This window comes from Pseudogymnoascus verrucosus (assembly GCF_001662655.1).
Source record: "Pseudogymnoascus verrucosus strain UAMH 10579 unplaced genomic scaffold scaffold_16, whole genome shotgun sequence".
In the NCBI taxonomy this organism is placed as follows: Eukaryota; Fungi; Ascomycota; class Leotiomycetes; order Thelebolales; family Thelebolaceae; genus Pseudogymnoascus; species Pseudogymnoascus verrucosus.
In genome coordinates, this window is record NW_017263667.1 from 455134 (window position 1) to 474570 (window position 19437).

The following is a 19437-nucleotide window of genomic DNA, read 5'->3' on the forward strand; positions in this document are numbered from 1 at the left end:
GGGCGGTTTTGTTGTAGGGTGTAGGGTGAATTGACAGGGGAAGAGGAATATCTTTTGCAGGCTGTTTTGTGAGAAAAGGGGGGATTTTATGAAGAGTAGAGTACTTCTCCTAGGGTTGTGTCTATTCTCGGATAATATAAGTGCATGGGTTGTAATAACAGCACTGTATAATCGAGGCAAGTATAAGCAAGCTAGGGAGGAGGACAGGGATACAAGGAGCTTGGGTGATTTCTGCTTTCCCAGGGGAAACTTTTTTGCCTAGGGAATTTAGTAGGGAAAAAACATGATGCCGAGGAAGCCGGCGCTGTTTCGATAGTGGCTTGTCAGTCAGTCTGTGATACCTAGTAATTAGCTCGGAAGGAAGATTTTCTAGGCTGGTGATACGGGGTTTCAAAAGGGTTGGCAGAGCTGAAAAAACTGACTGGACTGTGATGACCAAGATGCAGAGCGGGAACGGGATCGATCGTGTGGAAGGTGATTGTGATTGTGAAGGTTTGTTGAGGTTGAGTGATTATTTTTTCCACGTTTTGCTGGTTACCTCATTTGCACATGCATTTTGTGTACATGAGAAATACTTGTACTGCTTTTCTATACTTTCTAGACTCTAGACTTTCCGTATCTCAGCTCTCTCCAGCAATGGCGATGGATGGGATTCTCCAAAGTCCGCTCAAGTCCGCCCATTAAATCCGCATTACCCGCTCCTCTACTCATCTTCCAATTGCCGCTCCCCCTCCAACTGCCGCCCGGCCTCCAATTGTAGTCTCTCCTGCTCCCCCAACCGCCATATCCTATCCCTCTCCTCGGCCACCTCATCAAACACCCTATCCATCTCGACGCTATTCATAACCCTCCCATCAAGTGCATCAATAAAGATGACCTTCTCCAGCTCGCAAGGCCAGAAGTGATCCTCCGCAACCCTATGCCAAACCTCCATCCCATCCGCACAGATAATACAAATCTCCTCTGCATTCTCAAACTGACAAACCTCTACTAACTCCTCAAACGTCACCCGCGTAGTCTCCCTCTCAATCTGCAGCCGCCTGATACTACCTGCCACTGCTTTAAACCAACCGATCCGCGTCGGCCCAAGAGACACGATATCAATATCCGGATTCAACCAGACATACCGCGGCTCCGCGCCCCCATCGGCGCACGCGACTTCCTCTACCTCCGCGAAGGCCTGGGCGTACAAACCCAGGCCCCTGGCTTCGCGGCAGGTCTGTAGCGGCGCTGGCACGGGCGTTGGGGAGACGAGGTGCCGGACCTTCGCCTTTCCCTTCCCTTTTTCAAGGGGGAGCATGCGGACCTCGACGGTGCGGGGCTCGACTGTCGCTTTCCATATCAGCGCGCGAATCTCGGGGGGGAGAGAGCTGAATGTAGGCATATCTGTAGAGCGAGCCCTATGCTAGTCAGGGCGGGCCAGAGCATCGTGTGTGGGCACTTCTAGATCATCTGGGCCAGGCTGGTTGCTATCTATCTATCTATCTATATCTATCTATGATGTACGGAGTAGAGAGCGCAAACGTGTAGTAGACACGCCAGAATCGCCTCTACTAGGCCAGGTACAGTACCAGAGTTTGTGGTATATCCGCCGGACGTATCTTTCACGGACACTAAAGCTGCAGCAAAACCACGGTTTCAAGTAGCGCGTCTGGTACCTGACTTACATCGGCACCGTCAATCAATCAATCGCCCATCAATCACCCATCACCCAACGATTCGCGCCGGCGCGACGACAGGACAGAGCAGAGCTAGGCTACATATCACAGTTCCCTAGGACGGATAACGGAGTAGCCGGACAAAAAGCTTCATCATCATCGATCGAATCCAGGTCGTCGGCCACCATCAGGGTCGCTAGGGTCGTTTTTTTCTAGTAGTGGTTGCAGTAAATTATCGATAATCGCACCCATAAGATCAGCCTAGGAGATTGGCGGGATTGTCTGTTAGGTGGGGGCTACGGCTTGCGAGGATGGTCGCTCTAGAGTGCGATGGACGGTGATCGCTTCCACCCTCGGTCGACGATGACGTTCGCTCATTAGGGAATCCTTAGGAACCCCCTAGTACTGTACTGTACAGGCGGAGTACGTGGGAAGTTGTCAACGGCGTGGCCAGCACACCCCCCTGTCGAAGTTATGTATGATACTCGAGTACATCCAGCCACCCACCCCCCGGTCCAGCCACTCGCTCGCTCGTGCCTGCTCTTGGGCCAAAAAACCTGTACTCGAAGACAATTTTCGCCATCTCCGCCGCCCGCTTCGACGATTGCCCTTAAGCTAGTGGAAAACACTCTATGTACACTGTACTAGCTGGGTGCAAGTGCATGGTTTGTGATGCCATAAATAAACTGGCCGGACGCAGAGCGAAATGGCCGGAGCTTTCGGACGACGCGGGGGGATAGGGATAACCTTACTTTTCCCTTTCACTTACTCAACTCACTCACTCACTTACTCGGCCCCCCTTCCCCCTTCCTTCTCGCTCGGTGGATAGATGATGGGGTGAGCACTAGATCGGGGCTGTGGTGGCAAGAGGTACTCTTTCTAGGGAGTGATTGATGAACGACTGGTGCGATACGGGGTTGGATACGAGTATGGCTGCTGTCAAGATTAGGTGCCAAGGCAGGATACGCGGATGGCGGATGCGGAGGAGGGACAGGCAGCGGCGGGTTTGTGGCACAGCACAGGAGATGGGATGGGGATGGGATATCTTCAATCAATCTGTGGCCTATGATTTTCGGCGGATATGTGTATGGCCGAGTGGGTGGAGGCATCGCATCGCATGGTATGTGTATTGTATATGCAGGTCACCCAAATCTGGCGGCCATCGGAGCAGCGGCCATAACAATCAATCAATCAGCACTCCCACTCCCACTTCCCTTTCTCTTCCCTGTCCATCATACCCATCCCCCAAAGCGGCACCTAGGCGAAGTGGAAATGTGGGAGGAATTCTTGGAAATCAGACCACTACCACTGCCAGTCCCGGTAGCTCCCCTTGGAAGTCCCTAAGTCCCTCTCTCGTGGGGCTGGGTGGTGGGTGGTTGGTTGGTCCCTTTTCCCTTGTACTGCTGTAAAGTACAGTACTGTGGTATGGTAATTGGTATATGAAATTCTTTCGGTTCTTCTTCTCCATAGTAAGTACAGTATAATCGAGCAGCGCACGAACAAACGACGCTACTGTGCCAATCTCAAAGTTAGCACTGCCCAGTTCCCGCAAGCATCAGAGACTTTTTCATCTCGCAGCGAGGAGCAAGCAGCAGTGCAAGGTACAGCAGCGGGAACAGCCAACCCAACAAGTTGTGCGGTATATGATGCATGCACTGTACTGGATTCGCTGCTACTGCACAGTAAAGGGTCGATCGAGGTTCTGCGTTGTCTCTCCCTCCTGCCTGACTGTTGATCATTTAATTTAGCAAGTATACTTCTACCAAGTTAACAGGGCCAGTTAGCAGGCAGGCCGGTTAGCAGCCCTAGACAAAAAGCCGTGACCGGATGGTGGTGGGTGGTGGTAGCCACGAAGTGAGACATTGTTACGGAGAAGGGGCATGCATGCAGTGCGTTGATACGATTTCATACGACGATGGCGTCCAGGGCATGAGAAGTTGGATGTCCATCGAGTCCATCGAGTCCATCCAAGATCATCCCATCAGCATCAGGGCTCCATTTTCCAACTGTGGGATCGCCGGGCGTTCCCTCTTGCTCCATTGCTCCAATTTGCTCCACCCGCGCAGCCTGCTCATCGTAGAAAAATTGGGATGCGAATTTCTTCACGGGAAAGTACGAGTGGTTGTGCCTTCCTTTTGCTGGTTTGGGAGATGGGATGGGGCGGGGATGGGCTGTGGGAAGTGGGATATGGCGGCGGTACTTTTGGTGTAGAATACAGTAGTGGAGATGGGAGTGGAGTGGGCAAAGTAGGCAGTGGGCAGTAGGCAGGTACTATAATAGTGGTTTGGAGTAGTGGTAAGTGGCAATCAGTGGGATTGAGCATCTATGTTGTATTTTGCTGTGTGGAGGTTTATTATACTGGCTGTGGGCTGTAGAGTACATACTGTGAATATCTACGGAGACTACAAAAACAAGGCCCCCGAGAATCACTAACTAAAAGGTACTTCTGTCTTCTACTATATCACCACTATAAACCCAGGTACTCTTTGCCTGACAATCACTAACCAAAAGATACTTCCTTCCTCTACCATCCCACTACCATAAACCCAGGTACTCTTTGTCTAACAATCACTATCACTAACCAAAAGATACCTCCTCCACCCACCACCGCACCACCACAACCACAAGTACTCTTTGCCTAAAAACGCTTTTTATATTTATGCAACCCCATCCCATCTACAAAATTCAATCGAAATTCGCTACTTCCCCCATTCACGCCATCAACCTCCAATTACCCCCAATCACCAAAGTACCATTCCCTCCACCACCACATACAAAAGATACCTCTCATCACCAATTCCCATCCTATGCATAAAATAAGTACCACCCTACTATCCTAACCGTACTACTGTGGTCCCGCCGCCAAGTCCAAAAAGCCACTGGCGAACGCCTTCGACGCAGAACGAAGTTATTGTCATCCACTCATCCACTCTATTGTATCTCCTCCTTCGACAATTCCACAACCCCATCCTAGCCACGTCAAACCACGAAAAAAGCCACCACCGTTCGTTCTCCCCAATAATTTACCAACTACAAACCAAAGCTGTAATTCACACAGCTGTAGTTGCCGACACTCGTTCACATCTATTGGCGGAAAGAGAAACATCACCTTCGTTTTTGATCTTGTCCTGGCGACCACCTCCGACCAGAGACATACCAACCTTTTTTCCGCGAACAGCCTCACGATCACGATCCTACCAGCCCCATCGTCAATCCTCATCCCATCATCCACACCGGCGCACATACACACGCTTCTCCCGCTTCAAACGATAACCACCCCCGCCAGCCACCCCCTCCGAACACACATACCTGCCCTTGCCGCATACAGTGCAGGTCAGACATCCCGTCACAAAAGCAAGCGCCCAACACGCCTCAAATATCCACCGAAACTTATACTATCCTAGCCCGCGTCAAGTTACAACACAGCGTCCGTGTGCGCGGGTGAACTGGCGCCATTGGCACCACACGCCTCCTTCCATTTGCTGCCACCTCATCTGTCGTGTCTTGGAAATAGTGCGCCGACTTCTCCCATTTGGGCAAGATGGCTCCGACAGCTCCTCGACTGAGGATCCTCTCAGGTCCGTCTATCCCTCTAACCCAATTGATCTCCCATACCGTTCTTCACCTCAACCCCCCCCCCCCCCAAAACCCTCAACCCCGGTCCCGCCGACTCTGTCCCGTCCCTCCAAGTTAGGACAAATGCAACTGCGCTTCCTACCTTCGCTTTTTTTAAACTTCCCGTCCCTGTTGCTCTCCGACTCACCTGCGCGTCTGCCGATGAACTGTCAAATATGGGCGACGCAATGCTAATGGAAGTCTGTGTAGTGGGCGGAAATGCAGTGTCGGCCTTTCTATCATGGAGGCTTCAAGCAACGAATGCTTGTGATGTGACGTTGGTATGGAAGTCTGGTTTCGACGCGGTCTCTCAATATGGCATTTCATTCAAGTGAGTCTCGCGGATGGACAATTCCTCAATGCCAAGCCACAAATACTGACAGCCTTCCTCCAGATCGACAGCGTTTGGTAACGAGCGCTTCAAGCCGCGGCATGGTAAGTTCGATCTGCCAGATCCTGCGAATTCGTTGCTGACTTCAATTCCCTAGTTGTCCGGACACCAGAAGACGCTGCCGCCAGCAAAGAGGGCGCTTTCGATTACGTCCTGCTCTGCGTCAAGGCCCTTCCCGATATTTACGATCTCGCGGCTGTAATTGAGTCGGTGGTCACTCCTCAACACACCTGCATTCTCGTCAACACGACACACACTCTCGGCGTCGAGGCGCATCTCGAACAGCGATTCCCGACCAACGTTGTCCTATCCCTGGTATCCGGCGCGGAACTCACACAGCTAGGAGTCAGTGAATTCGAGCACAAGGCATCCACAGAGGTCTGGGTGGGCGCTGCGAATAAGAACGCGGCTATACCGGCGTCGATACAGCAGGATATGGCCGAGGCGCTGGCAATGACGCTGAGCACCGGACAAGTGGACTGCAAGGTGTCGCGCAACATCCGCCAGCAGCAGTATGAGAGGATGATCGGGTATGGATATTACAGTTCCTACGAGAAACACGCTAACTATTTTCTAGACCCATTGCTTTCCACCCACTGAGTGTGCTCATGGAGACTCCGTCCCACGCGGCCCTGCTCGAGAAAACGGCTGTCTTGCCGATGATCAAGGATGTGATGGACGAACTACTACGCATCGCCGAAGCACAGGGGTGCACTTTCCCGAAAGGGTTCACCGAAAAGACCCTCGAAGAAATGGTCCGCCCATCCGAGTCGAATAGCATCATGTACCAGGATTTCATGGCGAGGAGACCAATGGAGGTCGAAACTTACTTGGGGTCGCCTATCAAACTCGCACAGTCGGTTGGCCTGAAAGTGCCCCGAATCGAAACGTTGTACGCGCTGTTGCACAGCGTCAACATTGTGAACCAACAGAAGCCCAAGGAAGCCCCAGTGACCCCTGCTGTGAACGGGAATGGCCAGTTTCCGACACGGTTATCGTCAGCCCCGATACCGCGGCCGATGAACGGGCCGAATGGTGCGCCCAATGGTATGCCCAATGGTATGATGAATGGTATGGGCAGAGGACGAGGAAGGGCTCCATCGATGGGACCACCACCCGGAATGAGGCGTGGAGGACCAATGAATGGCGCTCCAAACGGCTACGGACGGCCGCCACCAAATGGCTATGGGTCGAGCCAACAGTCGAGACGCGGGTCTATTGACAATGAGTTGGCAGACGAGTTCAGCCATGTTGTGCTCTACGATGATATCCCAGAAGGCGTCTCTAATATGGGCAACGGGGGTGACGATATGGCGCTTCGCGAGCGTGAACTGATGCTCAGACAGCGTGAGATCAACATGAGGGAACAGGAAATGCGCATGAGGCGTGGACCACCACCAGGACCCAGGAGAGGCGGCGCGACCCCATCCATCCGGAATGGCGGCTTCGACGATGATGACGACGACGATGACGAGTACTTTGACCCAACTAGCCGTCCAGCACCACCGCTCATCGACCCGGATAACTTCGACATGATGAGCGTCACCTCGCGACGCAACCGCAAGGCGCCTAGCATCAGCCAGAGCAAGATGCGCAGCAATCCCGAAGGCGACTCCAGGAGGGGATACGGCCAGAGGCCCATGCAACCCGGCAGGAACCGATCTAGCGCCAGGTTAATCGGCAACCTACCCGGCACGCACGACTCCATTATGGACGACCCGCTGATGGGCTACTCGTCGAACCGCTACGGAAATGTCGACCGCCAGTCGCTAGGACAGGATTCAAGGGCCGCCTCGTTAACGTCAGCACGACTTGATGAACTGCAGTTTGCTGGCGGCCACATGAACGGACCCTTCCCTCGCCGGACAAGCCAATCCCCTGGAAACCCCTACAGCCCGCAACTCGGCCGCGGCAATGGCCGACCATCGCCACCCAACGGACACATGGGATACCCACCTAACGGACGCCCATCTCCACCCGGAGGCATGAGGCAGCCGATCCCACAGTACCCACCGGGACAGGGCAATATGGTTGCGCCGCAGCAAGTCGAGCAGCATGCAGGGGTGAGCGCCCTCCACCTGCCTAAAGGGCCCGTAAACAACCGAAGTCTGACTGGTAGTGCGAGCGCCAGCGCGGGGAGTGGTGATAGTGCACACATCGACTCTGAGAATTCGGCACACAGCAGCCAGAGCAGTCTCGGGCCGCGATTCCCTGTGGGGGTACGGTGAGCTGGTTGGGAGGTCTCCCGAGGCGGAGGCCCGGCCGCGTCAAGCGTGGTGATATAGGGGAGGAAGACATGAAGATGGCGCGGTGACGAAAAGCGCATGTCCTGCCAGCCCCCTTTAGCAACACGAGAGCGGCACCAGACCACGACTGTTTTACCCGATTATAACGCAATACATATACACAAGTCATCGAAAACTACTACTACTACTCTTCTCACACGAAAACAACCTTTTTTTCCACCAACTCGACCCAATGAGGCGAGGGCCACGGGAAGGAGGCGCTTTAATCACGATTACTGGCTGCGGGGTTTAATAATGAATATTGGGCTTCTTTTTTTTATTACTATAGAGATTCGATTTTTCTCTCGACTGGGGGGATTTGCGACGGACGGACGCAGGGCACAAAAGCAACCATGCGAACGGACGGATGTTCTTTCCCTCTTCTCTCGAGAGATATTGAATGGCGGGGCTGGGATGGGGGTTATCTATACTGGACCGGGGTGGACTTGGTAATACGTCTAGTTGTCTTTGGGCATTTCTGCATGGTTCCGCGGCGTTCGTTCGTTTTTTCGACATCCGTTTTTCGTGCTTGTCTTTTTTTTTTTGTGTCTGGGAGAGATGGATGGGATGGGATGGATTGGTTGGGGAAGGAAAGGGGGGGAGGTATACAGATCCCTCTTTCTTTTATTACACCCGCCTTACTACTACTACGCTACTACTACTACTACTACTACTACTACTACTACTATTACCGTCCTTGTTGTTCATCTTCTTTTTATTACTTTTTTACTACTACTGGAAACGGAAACTCTCTCTTTTGTTTGGGTGAGATGGATGGGTGGTGTTGTGGAATGGGATGGGTCTGATTGTGGGTAAACAGGTTGTTGGAGGGGATTTTGTATGGGTGGGAGGGTGGGATTGAGGGGATGATAGGGGTAGATGGGGGAATGAAAAAGGAGTGATGTTATGTGCTGTTCTATGCTGCTGTGTGTGAATTGGCTGTAAATGAATGTGGTGATGTGTGATGTGATTGACTGGGTAGGTGGGTGAGTGAGTTGTGCCAGCCCCAGTACAACAACGCCATCGACAGGCAGGCTATGAACGATGCAACAAACCCAAAAACACTATCGATCTATCTCCACAAATCATTCGCCGGAACAGGCAGCAGCGAACACATCCGCTGTGTTCTGCTCATAGTATCGAGCGAGCTTACTCACTCCCATGACCGCTTGACATGCAGACGAGCTTCGAAGCGGTAGAGGTGCGCGAGGTAGCTGGGGGGGAGAGTGCGCGGGTGGGTATGGTATTGATGACTCTGGTGGTGAGGGAGGTGGTGCCGTCTCCAGGATGGCTAGACTGGGGGCAGGGGGAGGGTTGGGGATTGGGGGGAGTTGTGGATACTGAAGAGGAAGGAAGTGATGTGTTGGTTCGCGAGTACAACGTCTTCGTGATGGATAGTCTACACAGACTACAAGATTTCCAAAAATAACTTTGATCCACCACCTAATTTGATACTTCTCAAACCCCTAATCACCCCCAAATCTACCAATCATACTCCCACCCAACCGCCAGTGGCGTCCGCTTCAACCTCCCCGGCGGCGACGCCAGGTTGAATTTTGAAATCAGGAAGATACAATCCTCCTCCACTAGCACAGCGTTCAGGGCCGCAAACCCGTCTTCATCCACCTTACTAGGCAGAACCTGCATGGCTGAACCGAAGAAACTCTGTTGGTAGATGGGGAGTTCGTGGTCGTAGATCGAATAATGCGTCATCTTGACCAGCTGCCTATTCTTCAGATCGAGGGTAATCATAACTCCTATTCAGCCAGGCCGCATAGCCACACAGCGAGACGTGCTCCGTGACATCGAACACGCGCCGCGGATTCTGGGGAATCTGCGCACTAATCCCGTCGCCGGGTTCGGGACCGTGTCGTCTATCTGGAACTCGTTGTGGATCAACCAACTAGAAGCGGATTCGAGCTATACCATGGCGGAAGGGCCTCGGAGGGGAGTATACGGCAGACGCGCGTGATGGGGGGCTGTTTGGGGCGGCGACGGCGGGGGTTGGATTTGCTTTGGGGGTAGACGGTTGTGGAGCGGGGACTGGCTCGCCTCGTTTGGCCTTGAGGTTTCTCAACCTCGATGGCTGTCTCGGTGTGGTTTCCATGTGCGGTATAAAATCGTTGAGAGGACGGGGTTGTGCGTGTATTGAGCCTTTGGAGATTTGGCGGGGTGAACGAGCACGAGGTTACAAAGATGGATGGGGTAAGGAAAGGTGCGGGACGATGCTTTGGTTACATATGCCACAATAGATTTAAGCTAATTATATTTACGTATTAAAGTAGATTATATTGATAGAGGTGTCATGAGTATAAAACATAAGAACATTTCCTACATCCTATTATAGGTACTACTAAATTCTCTTCTTGCCTTCCATTCCATTCTCGGTCAAAAACTGTAAGGGATCTTTGTGCTAACGAGCGAATTAGCTGGCCATCTAAGAGAACAAGAAACTGTTGGCTTACCAGTCGATACAATATCAAGAGCTTTGACAAATACATTCAATGGCTGTTCTAGCATGAAGACAGCCCCACGAGCGATATCCTCACCTTCCAAAGGAGTAAATCCCTCAAAGAACTTCTCGTATTGCGACTTATCATGTCCCACCCTCAAGCTGTGGAAGTTGGTCGCCACGCAACCGGCTCCTAGCACCAGGACTCGAATATCAGCCCCGCTGAGCTCATTTCTCAATGCGTTGCTGAATGCCTCTTGAGCCGCTTTACCGGCGTGATAAACAGACTCGCCCGGAAATAGAGGAACTTCGAGACCAGTGATAGAGGAAATGTTAAGAATGGTACCAGCTTTCTTTTTCATGAAAGAGGCATTAAGTACTGCATATGTCATGAACATCATCCCGTTTATGTTCGTGTTGTTCATCTGTAAGATATATGAGATTGAAAGGTCTTGGAATGCTGCTGGGGCTCAGAGCGCAAGACCGGCCTGGTTATTAAAACTTTTAGTGAAGGTTCGACTGCTTAGATTGGCATCTTACGTTATTGATTAGAATATCAATGTCACCCATCTCCTTGAGTGCATTCTGTACTCCCGCCTTAACACCTTCATAGTCCTGAATGTCCACAGAGGCACAGTAGACTTTTGTGCCAGGATACTTGCTTTTGATACTTTCCGAAAGCTCTGTCAGTTTAGACTATTTTATGGGAGAATTTCTCATGTTAGATTGGTAAAATGGCTGCTCACTTCTGTTCTAGAGAACAAAATCAAATTTGCCCCGTTCTCAGCTAACGCCAGCGCGATCTGCTTTCCGATACCAATCGAAGCACCAGTCTTGTTATAAATTTAGAAATGTAATAGCTAGGGTGACATCGGATCATACAACAAGCACATTTTTCCCGTTGATTGATGACATTTCTGTTTGTAAGAGCAATAGTTACGGGATATCGAATCGTCTTGATCGAAGAAGAATCCGGTTTGAGAGAGTGGCGGCGACTATACGGGTTGAAGTACAGATCAAAGTGCCTTACAAATACAAATATACTGGTTATGTAGATCAAGAGCAATAGCGTAATATGGATTAGTGTCCTAGTAGTGTTATCTGGTGGTGCATACAGTACCAACAACAAGTGTTCGGGTTACTGCGATCTTTAGCGGGGAGACCCCACCCACCATTTAGCCAAGTCAGGACATACCGGTTGGACGATATTCTAAAGTATGGGGAACACAGCCAATATCATATGTGGTTCTCTGGCTGCCGTAATATCTCACATGGCACACGGGGCAAGAACCACAGAAAATATAGCATATAGAATAAATAAAATCAATTGAATTACTACACTATCTGCGACTCTACGTATCATATTTGTAGGTCTCATAGACACCTTAAACCCCTCTCAAGCTAAGGAGCTAAGGGTCGAGCCGCAGCTAAGCCTAGTGGCTGCATATCAGGCAACCAATTGAGGAACTAGACTGGATGGTTAGGGATATTGCCATTCTGGAGGCAAAGGAACTGCGCACGTCCCCTTTCCCCTCAACAATACCCATTGCCATAGGCACAGCGTTTAAGGAATTCTTGTTGATTTCGAGTCACTTTCCCATCATTTGGGTAATAGTCGGAGTGTTTGGCCGTCCTGGTTTTTGTACCTTGTTCAGAGTGCCTTGCTCTTATTTTCCGTCGTCCGGCATACGTGATAACGTTTAGAGACCTTCCAATATTTGCGTCGCACGGTCATTCCTCAAATCGTGAGATAATGCCGAGCTTCAAGTGGCTCCGAAAGAAGGTGTTACGGAAAAAAAAGAGAGGCAGTAGGAACAAGGACCTGCTCCCTCTCCTCCCCGCTGACCGACCAAGCATTTTGACGCCGTCGACGTCGTCAGAGAACCTCGTGTCTTTTGACAACTACGGTCTCTTTCAGCGCCTTCCATATGAAATCCGCCGCAGTATTCTTATTGAAGCATTTGGTGGGCGCACATTACACATGGATTTAGAATTCAACCATCCGCTTGTACGGAAGTCTGGGACACAAACGGAGATCAGCCACTGCGACCTTGATTCGAACCTAATCCGGGACACTGATATCCGCAAAGGCTGGCAGTGGTTTGGCTGCGTGTGTCATCGGCGAGAAGATGGTCACTGTGGCAGTTTGTTTCGCTCACTATTCGGTACGAGGGAGGGCGAGCTGATCCCGAAGGGGAGACCATGGGAGGACACATGTTGGAGAGGCATCCCAAATCCTAGCGAGTGTGGGCTGCTGCGGGGAAAAGACGGACCTTCAAAATGTTTTATTGGCATCATTGGATGGCTATTGGCATGCCGACAAGCGTAGGTGATCTCCAAGACCTCTCATGTTTTCTATTGGCATCTAAGAATAACAATGACTTGAGCAGTTATGCTGATGGCATTGATGTCCTTTTTGCGACTAACACGTTTCATCTAAAGAGCCCTGATCTACTGGAGCACCTCCAGCGCATGGTACTTCCCCAGCGATTACGCGCTATCCCGTTTCTTGAAATGTGCTGGCTCAATAAATATAGTAGATCCCAATTGCGGGTTCTCTGGGACGATCCGACAACAGAGGACTCGGAGTTGCATGCACTATGTCGGATGGTCCCTCAGGCGTTTCCTAATGTTCTCCGTCTTGACATTACAATCATATGCGATATCAGGCCTACTGGAGATGACTTCCCAGACATCACTTGGGCGACTCGACGTGTTCGAGCAAGGACTCTGAAGTTGTCCGCGTTAGCGATGGAACATTCCATTTTTGGCCCTATTGAGAGAATGCTACGCACTCTAGGGCCTGGGCGAGAGTTCAGTATCACCATCTCGATGTGTGCTTGGGAAATCTTAGCAGATAAGCATCGTGTTTTATATGGCTCGGAACTCAAGATCGAATGGTACTGCTCTGGGATCGAAGGTCGGTTTTGGAAGGTGCTTGACCCTGTTAATGAATTGGGCTACTGGATTTGCTGTGGTGATAACCAAGAGATGAGGATGCGATATCTTGATTGTGGTATGGGACAAGGTGCGGAGAATGTGCGGAACGCGGAGATCCAGGAGGCCGCGCAGATCGTGGAGGATGCGCAAATTGCGACGGACGCGGAGAGTGCAGAGAACGCGCAGAACGCGGCCTGAAATTGTCGTTATTGACTATTTCTACAAACTGGGAGATGCTGCTCTTAGAGCTAAAGAGATTAGTTGCAAGGGGGAAGTTTGGCTGGGGCGGCACATCTGTTACATCAGAACACAATTGTCAACACTTATAAATAGATGGCTATATGAGAAAGACATACGTATAGTTTATACCTCCATAATTGTACGTAGCAAACCCAGAACCCTGATAAGTGTCTAGGTACCTGGCATATGATGACATTGAAGAGTTTGAATGTCCAAGGTCGAGAGTCATACTCCCAAGTGGATGAAACGCCCTTGGAGAGTATACAGTACCTGACATATTTGCGAGAACAGACTGACCCGCTCCAGTGAGATTACTAGCTGAGAGCAGTGAACAAATACTAGACAAAGCACCAAGAACATTGGAACTGGCGCGGTTAGTCCAGTGCCTGCTCTGTAATGATAGCGCTGAGTGGCACATGAGAAAGAAGAATCTTTCGAATCTTTCCTAATATACGTAAATGTGACCACACATATGTATGAATTAGCTTCACCTGGGGCTACTACTCCTAGGATTGATAATCTAGAGCGACAGTGCATAATCACTGTTATTAAAACACGAATAGTGAGACTGGACTCGCATCTTCTTACCTGACCCTAAAATAACGAGCGTATTCTGGAACAAGGGACTGGGAGGTGGTCTAGGAATAGGGATTCTGTTGAGGCGGTGAGTGAGACTTCTGACAATTAGTGAACAATGTCTTATAGAGCTCATCAGTGCAAAAGGCACCTCATGAGATTTATCCCTAATTACCATGTGTTATAGAGACTTTAGATCCATTCTATTAATAAATATGTCAACCCCGCGCCTGCCGTTTCCAGAGGACCAATACGCTTGAGAGGAGCCGGTTGATTCGTCAGGTCGGGCATGGTGGATAGAGACGATGGGGAGGGTGTTTGGCCCATTCGAAAAATAGCTGTATCATTTGCTAAGGAAATTGACTCTTAGTTATAGTGGATCTGTGAAAAGCGTCCAAATATTGCTCATTGTCCAGTGTGTCTGAGTCTTCATACACCTCCTCCCCGTCGAAACGGTGGACTAATTTATGCTTATTGAGGAACACAACCTGTTTTGCTCCTCGCTATCAGTGAAATACAGATAAACTAAATCTACAATCCCTCGCGTTCCTCCTGTTCTTCTATGAAATAAGGGAGATCATTCTCATTTGAAGCCGTGTAGTTCCAACATATCCACTGCCCCTGTACCTGAGAAGGCACACGCTAGCAGACTGCCATCTGGTGACAAGGCAATACCCGAATCGATCTCACCAGGCCTAACGAGCGTATCGTGCACGTTTCCCGTGGTTGACTCCCATATCTGTATCGTCTTGTCTAAGGAAGCTGATAAAAGCAGCTTCCCGTCTGGTGAGAAGGCGATGGACACAACACTCCTAGTGTGCTCTGCAAATGTTTGTCGATTTATTCCTGTAGCTAGATCCCATATCTTAACCGTGGTATCTAGTGAAGTTGATGCTAGTAGTTGACCGTCCGGTGAGAAGGCTATAGCAAAAATGCAGACACTATGCGCCACAAACGATCTTATCTCATATCCTGTGTGCGGATCCCATAGTTTGATAACTCCACCCCCACAAGCGGATGCGAGTAGCCTTCCATCTGGTGAGAAGGCGACAGATTGAGCACCGCGCTTATGTATGAGAATTAACAGTAAGCATCCCGTAGTAGGATCCCATATACGGATCTTCTTCTCGTCAGAAGCGGATGCTAATAACTTTCCATCTGGTGAGAAGGCGATGCAATTAACAAAATCGCCACTCTCCATAGGACTCTGCATTTGTAGCTCCTTTCCTGTGGCCGGGTTCCAGAGCTTGACCGTCCTATCACGCGCATCACCGACTCTCACGGCACACGCTAGGAGATTTCCATCTGGTGAGAAAGCCATGGCACCAACCCCTCTGTTATGTTCAAGTACTTGCAACGTCTTTTGCGTAGCTACATCACATAGCCTAACTGTCCCGTCAAGCGAAGCTGTCGCTAGCAGCTTACCATCTGGCGAGAAAGCGATGTCAAAAACCCTGGAGGTATGGCCCCGAAGTGTTGTCATCCGGCTCCCCCATATTTTGCCGCGATGTAAATCCCCCGAGACTGGTAATTCAGGGATGTGGATTTCTTTCATTGAACCTGACTGTACACACTGTAGAGCACTGGGGTATATACTCAAAGGGAACTGTTCAATGTCCGCTCTATAGTCTAGTATGAAGCGCTTTGCATCGAGCACGAAGCCCCTTAGCTTTGCACTGCATATTGCCTGCATATTTCTTAATTTAGCATATATTCCATTCCCATCCAGGTTTTGTCGTCACACTCACGTTATCAACGAGACTTACTAAAGACTCTAGTGAATTGATACCATCCTGTAAATGCCCTAACAAACTAAGAGCCTCGAGCCAGCATAGAAAATGGCCTGTGAGGAAGTTGTAGACTTGGTTTTGCAGATCCACGTCACCCAAAAACTTATATTTACCACGGCAGAGATGAGGTACCCAATATCTACAGGCGTACCGAAGCTCTTCAGGAACCATGTGGTTTATGTGACTGCGATGTATTGCGCCTATCTTTGTGTTTTCTAAAGATAGTTTGCAAATATTTCTCTGTAAGCCGCTTGATATTTGCTGTATGCACTTCTCGGCAAGGGCACAGTAGGCTCTTTCTTCGTCTAACGTACGTTAAAATCATTTCAAATCTATATTGTTAAACAAGGGAGAACGTACGAAGAAGATTTTGAGCGTTGCTTGCTAATAATGAGATATTATCCACAGCTAACGCATCAGAACCGGCCCTATTCTTCTTCACAGGCGCCGAGCAGGTAAATCCTTTTGCGTCACACCTTTGGCATTTTTCGCCTGGCCATTGGCGCTCGGAGGGTTCACACTAAGCGCACCGAGTTGTAAGTTACATCTCGGGTGTGTAGACGCGCAGAGAGGAGAGGAAAGGAGAGGGAAACGTTGGTTATGGGACGGTCAGGAATGAAGAACTGAGCGAGTAATGGAGAGAAGGAGTGTGAGAAGAAGGGGCTGTAGGGAAGGATAAGGGGATTGAGCCGCATATGATAGTGCAAGACACTGACCTTCTTCTTGGACCGCCGGCAAAAGTCACACTTGACGTATTCTAATCGACGTTTCTGTCTTGGAGGTCCAAGTTCTATAGCAGGACGCGTAGTGGAGTCGGGATAATCTGACTGCGTTATGGGTGCTAGACTGCCGAAGTTGTGACGATCTATTTCGATCAACTTGGCCCAGTTGGCCTCATATGGTTGTTGATGATTGACGATGTTTGAATTCATACTTTGACTCTGCCACGGACAAGGGCTCGGGAAAATAGTAAAAGCTGGATCGGACTTTGTTGATGATTATGAAGAGCTCTCCCAGACTATGAAGGGCGTTCGTTACCAGACACCTACATGGATGCATAGAGCCTTGTGGTGTTTCCGAGACCTGGTTGCCTTGGCACGGCTCAGCCCCTCGACATGCCATTCAATTGCCCCGAATGGCCTTCACGCAAGAGAGTGGTAAAGGACCCCAGGGGTCTAGGATCCCCATCCCTCAGCAAATGAAGAGCGAGCGCACTTGGTCGCAATGTAATCTATCCGCCTCATAACTGCGTACCTAGTCTGTCGCACTGAAGTACGACAGCTACGATGAAAGGTTAATCGCGGTCCTGTGGGCCCAACAAGGGAGCACCAAATGCACGGTGAACATCCGGCGGGTCGGAGTCTCAGTCTCCAAGAGACTCCGACCCGCCGGATGTGCGTGCACTAGTCACAGTTCTTGCCCACAACTGTCGAATCTATTCGCCTTCAGGCTCAGCGCACTGAAGTGCGACAGCATGGATGGAAAGTTCACCACAGTCATCAACCCAATTCACCCCTGTTGTAAATGCAGAAGAAACCCCGTTTGTTAGGCTTCCCTCCAATAAGACCAATGCGCACTAGTCGCAGTGCTGGAGCACACTCGTCGCAACGCTCGCGCACAGATTGTCGAAGGCGTCTCTCCGGATTTCAAGATCAGCGCACTAACGTGCGACAGCTAGGATGGAGGGTTAATCGCGCCCAACAAGAACCTCCCCCCAATAAGAATAATGCGCACTTTGTCGCACTGCTCACACTGCTCACACAGACTTGTCGCAGTGGTCGCAGTGCTGCTCCTGGTAGATTTTCAGGTTGCGTATTCTAGACACACACTTGTAGGTGTGCTCCCACTTCGTCCACAGCCTTACAAGCCGGTGGTGGCCAACCAGCACAAATGCGACGGATAGAAGAATAGTCCATGGCTCTTTACATGGATTCCCTATCCAATAATAATAATGCGCACTTGTCGCAGTGCCCACATGCTGCCACGGATCAACTATCGTATTACACATGACGCCTACCTTTACATCTATCCAACGCCACAGGCGCTCACTTGTATAGCACGTTGCGGGCTTGCACTTCGCGTCGCACTCTCCAAACCAAAGTGCGATATCAGAACCGACCTGCGCTCTCGCCGGAATGAAATAAGCTAAATAAGTTATAAAGGCTCAGTTCCCCCATTGTAAGTCATCTCTCATCTACAGTCAGTTTCAGTACAATCAAAGACGACCAAAGCAAACATATCAAGAACCCACCGGCGCCATTGTTTCCTGGGTCTAAATACGGCATCCCGACGTTTCCTCCTATGTCCAACAGCATGTCGCTGGCCATGTCCTCTACCTCTTCGCTCACACTACTCCTTCCAACTCTCAATTCCATGTCCTCCACGACCTCACCCACCCCCGTCCCAACCCTCCTCGACACCACCCCCACCGCAACACCTTCCATCTTCTCCAACCCCTCTTCCGACTCCTCCGCTACAATCCAAACAATAACCTTCGGCATCCTCTCCGCCGTCCTCGCCATCGGCTCAATCATCCTCGCCTACCTCCAGCTCGTCCGTATGCGGAGGGAAAGGCTTGAGAGAGCTAGGGATGATTGTGAGATGAGCCGCATATCACGTTATCGTGTGCAGGGAAGCCAGGGCCCTTCTTCCATGGCTCAAGTTTCGACTCCGCCGCCGCTATACGGACAATCGCATTTAGCGTCGTCGTCAGCTAGATCGCATTCAACATCCTCTCAACCGTTATCGCCGTCAGCTCAACCATCCTCGGCTTCCTCTCAGCCGTCCTCGTCGTCGGCTCAATCATCTCCAACTGCATCTACTCCAGCTGGTCGGCACGGGGAGGGAGTGTCTTTGGGGGGGCATGACTGCGAGATGAGCTAGTCGACGTACCATCGTTGAACTGCCGCATATCACGGAGTCGTATGCAGGGGAGACAACGTCTCTCTTCCTTGGCTCAGCTTCCAGCAACTCATCATCCTTCCAGACTATCACATTTGATATCCTCTCGGCCATCCTCGTCTACCTCCATCTCGTCTGTATGAGAACGGAATGTCTTTGTGTTTGGGGGGGGGGGGGGGGTTAAAGATGGTTTTGCGGGTGCATTAGCTTCGATGTGGCATCTCTGTATTGTGGGGTGTTAGGGTGTTCATATAAGGGCATAGGAGGAATAGAGGGCGTATGCTGGAAAATGGTATAGGAGGCAGGGATAGGGGCCGCTGTTTTTGTGGGGGTTTTTTTGTGGGCGGGGTGGGGGTTATTTTCTTTCTTCTTCTTTGTTATATAGAACGCGCTGGTGCTCATGGAGCGAGGCAGCAATACTGTAGTATATCCAGGGCTGATACCCCGTTAAGTTGTTTAGTTAGGTGTGTAACTATATTCTGTAGGTGTACATTGGTTTCTTGTAGACGTTTATTGTGTGTTAATAAATCCTCAAAATCGTTATGCATTATTGCAGTGAGGCTCCAAAAAGGTCGGTTCTAACATGGTG

General features: G+C 50.4%; 6 protein-coding genes across 6 annotated transcripts; 2 read left to right on the forward strand and 4 right to left on the reverse strand.

Annotated features, from left to right (window-relative positions):
• Positions 1-519: 519 nt before the first annotated feature.
• VE01_04591 (uncharacterized protein) lies at positions 520-2125 on the reverse strand. The gene has a single exon (XM_018274062.2). It carries the CDS (start codon positions 1382-1384, stop codon positions 704-706), a length of 681 nt encoding a protein of 226 aa, XP_018131404.1. The 5' UTR covers positions 1385-2125; the 3' UTR covers positions 520-703.
• A 2216-nt stretch (positions 2126-4341) lies between these two features.
• VE01_04592 (uncharacterized protein) lies at positions 4342-8798 on the forward strand. Its single transcript, XM_018274063.2, has 5 exons — positions 4342-5236; positions 5484-5604; positions 5668-5708; positions 5762-6194; positions 6242-8798. The coding sequence occupies exons 1-5, from the start codon at positions 5200-5202 to the stop codon at positions 7890-7892; spliced, it is 2283 nt and encodes a 760-aa protein (XP_018131403.2). The 5' UTR covers positions 4342-5199; the 3' UTR covers positions 7893-8798.
• A 1421-nt stretch (positions 8799-10219) lies between these two features.
• Positions 10220-11435, reverse strand: VE01_04593 (uncharacterized protein). Its single transcript, XM_059463630.1, has 3 exons — positions 10942-11435; positions 10415-10889; positions 10220-10362 (listed from the first exon to the last, which is right to left on the reverse strand). The coding sequence occupies exons 2-3, from the start codon at positions 10824-10826 to the stop codon at positions 10253-10255; spliced, it is 522 nt and encodes a 173-aa protein (XP_059319782.1). The 5' UTR covers positions 10827-10889; positions 10942-11435; the 3' UTR covers positions 10220-10252.
• Positions 11436-11827: 392 nt separating this feature from the next.
• On the forward strand, positions 11828-13628 carry VE01_04594 (uncharacterized protein). Its single transcript, XM_018274065.2, has 2 exons — positions 11828-12726; positions 12792-13628. The coding sequence occupies exons 1-2, from the start codon at positions 12155-12157 to the stop codon at positions 13537-13539; spliced, it is 1320 nt and encodes a 439-aa protein (XP_018131409.1). The 5' UTR covers positions 11828-12154; the 3' UTR covers positions 13540-13628.
• Positions 13629-14478: 850 nt separating this feature from the next.
• Positions 14479-17270, reverse strand: VE01_04595 (uncharacterized protein). The gene is made up of 4 exons (XM_018274066.2): positions 16664-17270; positions 16308-16467; positions 15906-16252; positions 14479-15844 (listed from the first exon to the last, which is right to left on the reverse strand). The coding sequence occupies exons 1-4, from the start codon at positions 16877-16879 to the stop codon at positions 14741-14743; spliced, it is 1827 nt and encodes a 608-aa protein (XP_018131408.2). The 5' UTR covers positions 16880-17270; the 3' UTR covers positions 14479-14740.
• An 867-nt stretch (positions 17271-18137) lies between these two features.
• Positions 18138-18924, reverse strand: VE01_04596 (uncharacterized protein; the record flags this gene model as incomplete). Its single annotated transcript, XM_018274067.2, has 2 exons — positions 18195-18924; positions 18138-18141 (listed from the first exon to the last, which is right to left on the reverse strand). The coding sequence occupies exons 1-2, from the start codon at positions 18479-18481 to the stop codon at positions 18138-18140; spliced, it is 291 nt and encodes a 96-aa protein (XP_018131407.1). The 5' UTR covers positions 18482-18924.
• Between the last annotated feature and the right edge of the window lie 513 nt (positions 18925-19437).

Coding starts and splice junctions, on each gene's coding strand:
- VE01_04591 (XM_018274062.2), bottom strand. CDS start 1,384: ATGCCTACATTCAGCTCTCTCCCCCCCGAGATTCGCGCGCTGATATGG.
- VE01_04592 (XM_018274063.2), top strand. CDS start 5,200: ATGGCTCCGACAGCTCCTCGACTGAGGATCCTCTCAG. Junction 5,237..5,483: donor TCGACTGAGGATCCTCTCAG/GTCCGTCTATCC, acceptor AAGTCTGTGTAG/TGGGCGGAAATGCAGTGTCG. Junction 6,195..6,241: donor CAGTATGAGAGGATGATCGG/GTATGGATATTA, acceptor ACTATTTTCTAG/ACCCATTGCTTTCCACCCAC.
- VE01_04593 (XM_059463630.1), bottom strand. CDS start 10,826: ATGAACAACACGAACATAAACGGGATGATGTTCATGACATATGCAGTA. Junction 10,363..10,414: donor TCTTGATATTGTATCGACTG/GTAAGCCAACAG, acceptor TTCGCTCGTTAG/CACAAAGATCCCTTACAGTT.
- VE01_04594 (XM_018274065.2), top strand. CDS start 12,155: ATGCCGAGCTTCAAGTGGCTCCGAAAGAAGGTGTTACGGAAAAAAAAG. Junction 12,727..12,791: donor CTATTGGCATGCCGACAAGC/GTAGGTGATCTC, acceptor TGACTTGAGCAG/TTATGCTGATGGCATTGATG.
- VE01_04595 (XM_018274066.2), bottom strand. CDS start 16,879: ATGAATTCAAACATCGTCAATCATCAACAACCATATGAGGCCAACTGG. Junction 16,253..16,307: donor CAACGCTCAAAATCTTCTTC/GTACGTTCTCCC, acceptor AACGTACGTTAG/ACGAAGAAAGAGCCTACTGT. Junction 15,845..15,905: donor TAGTAAGTCTCGTTGATAAC/GTGAGTGTGACG, acceptor AGAAATATGCAG/GCAATATGCAGTGCAAAGCT.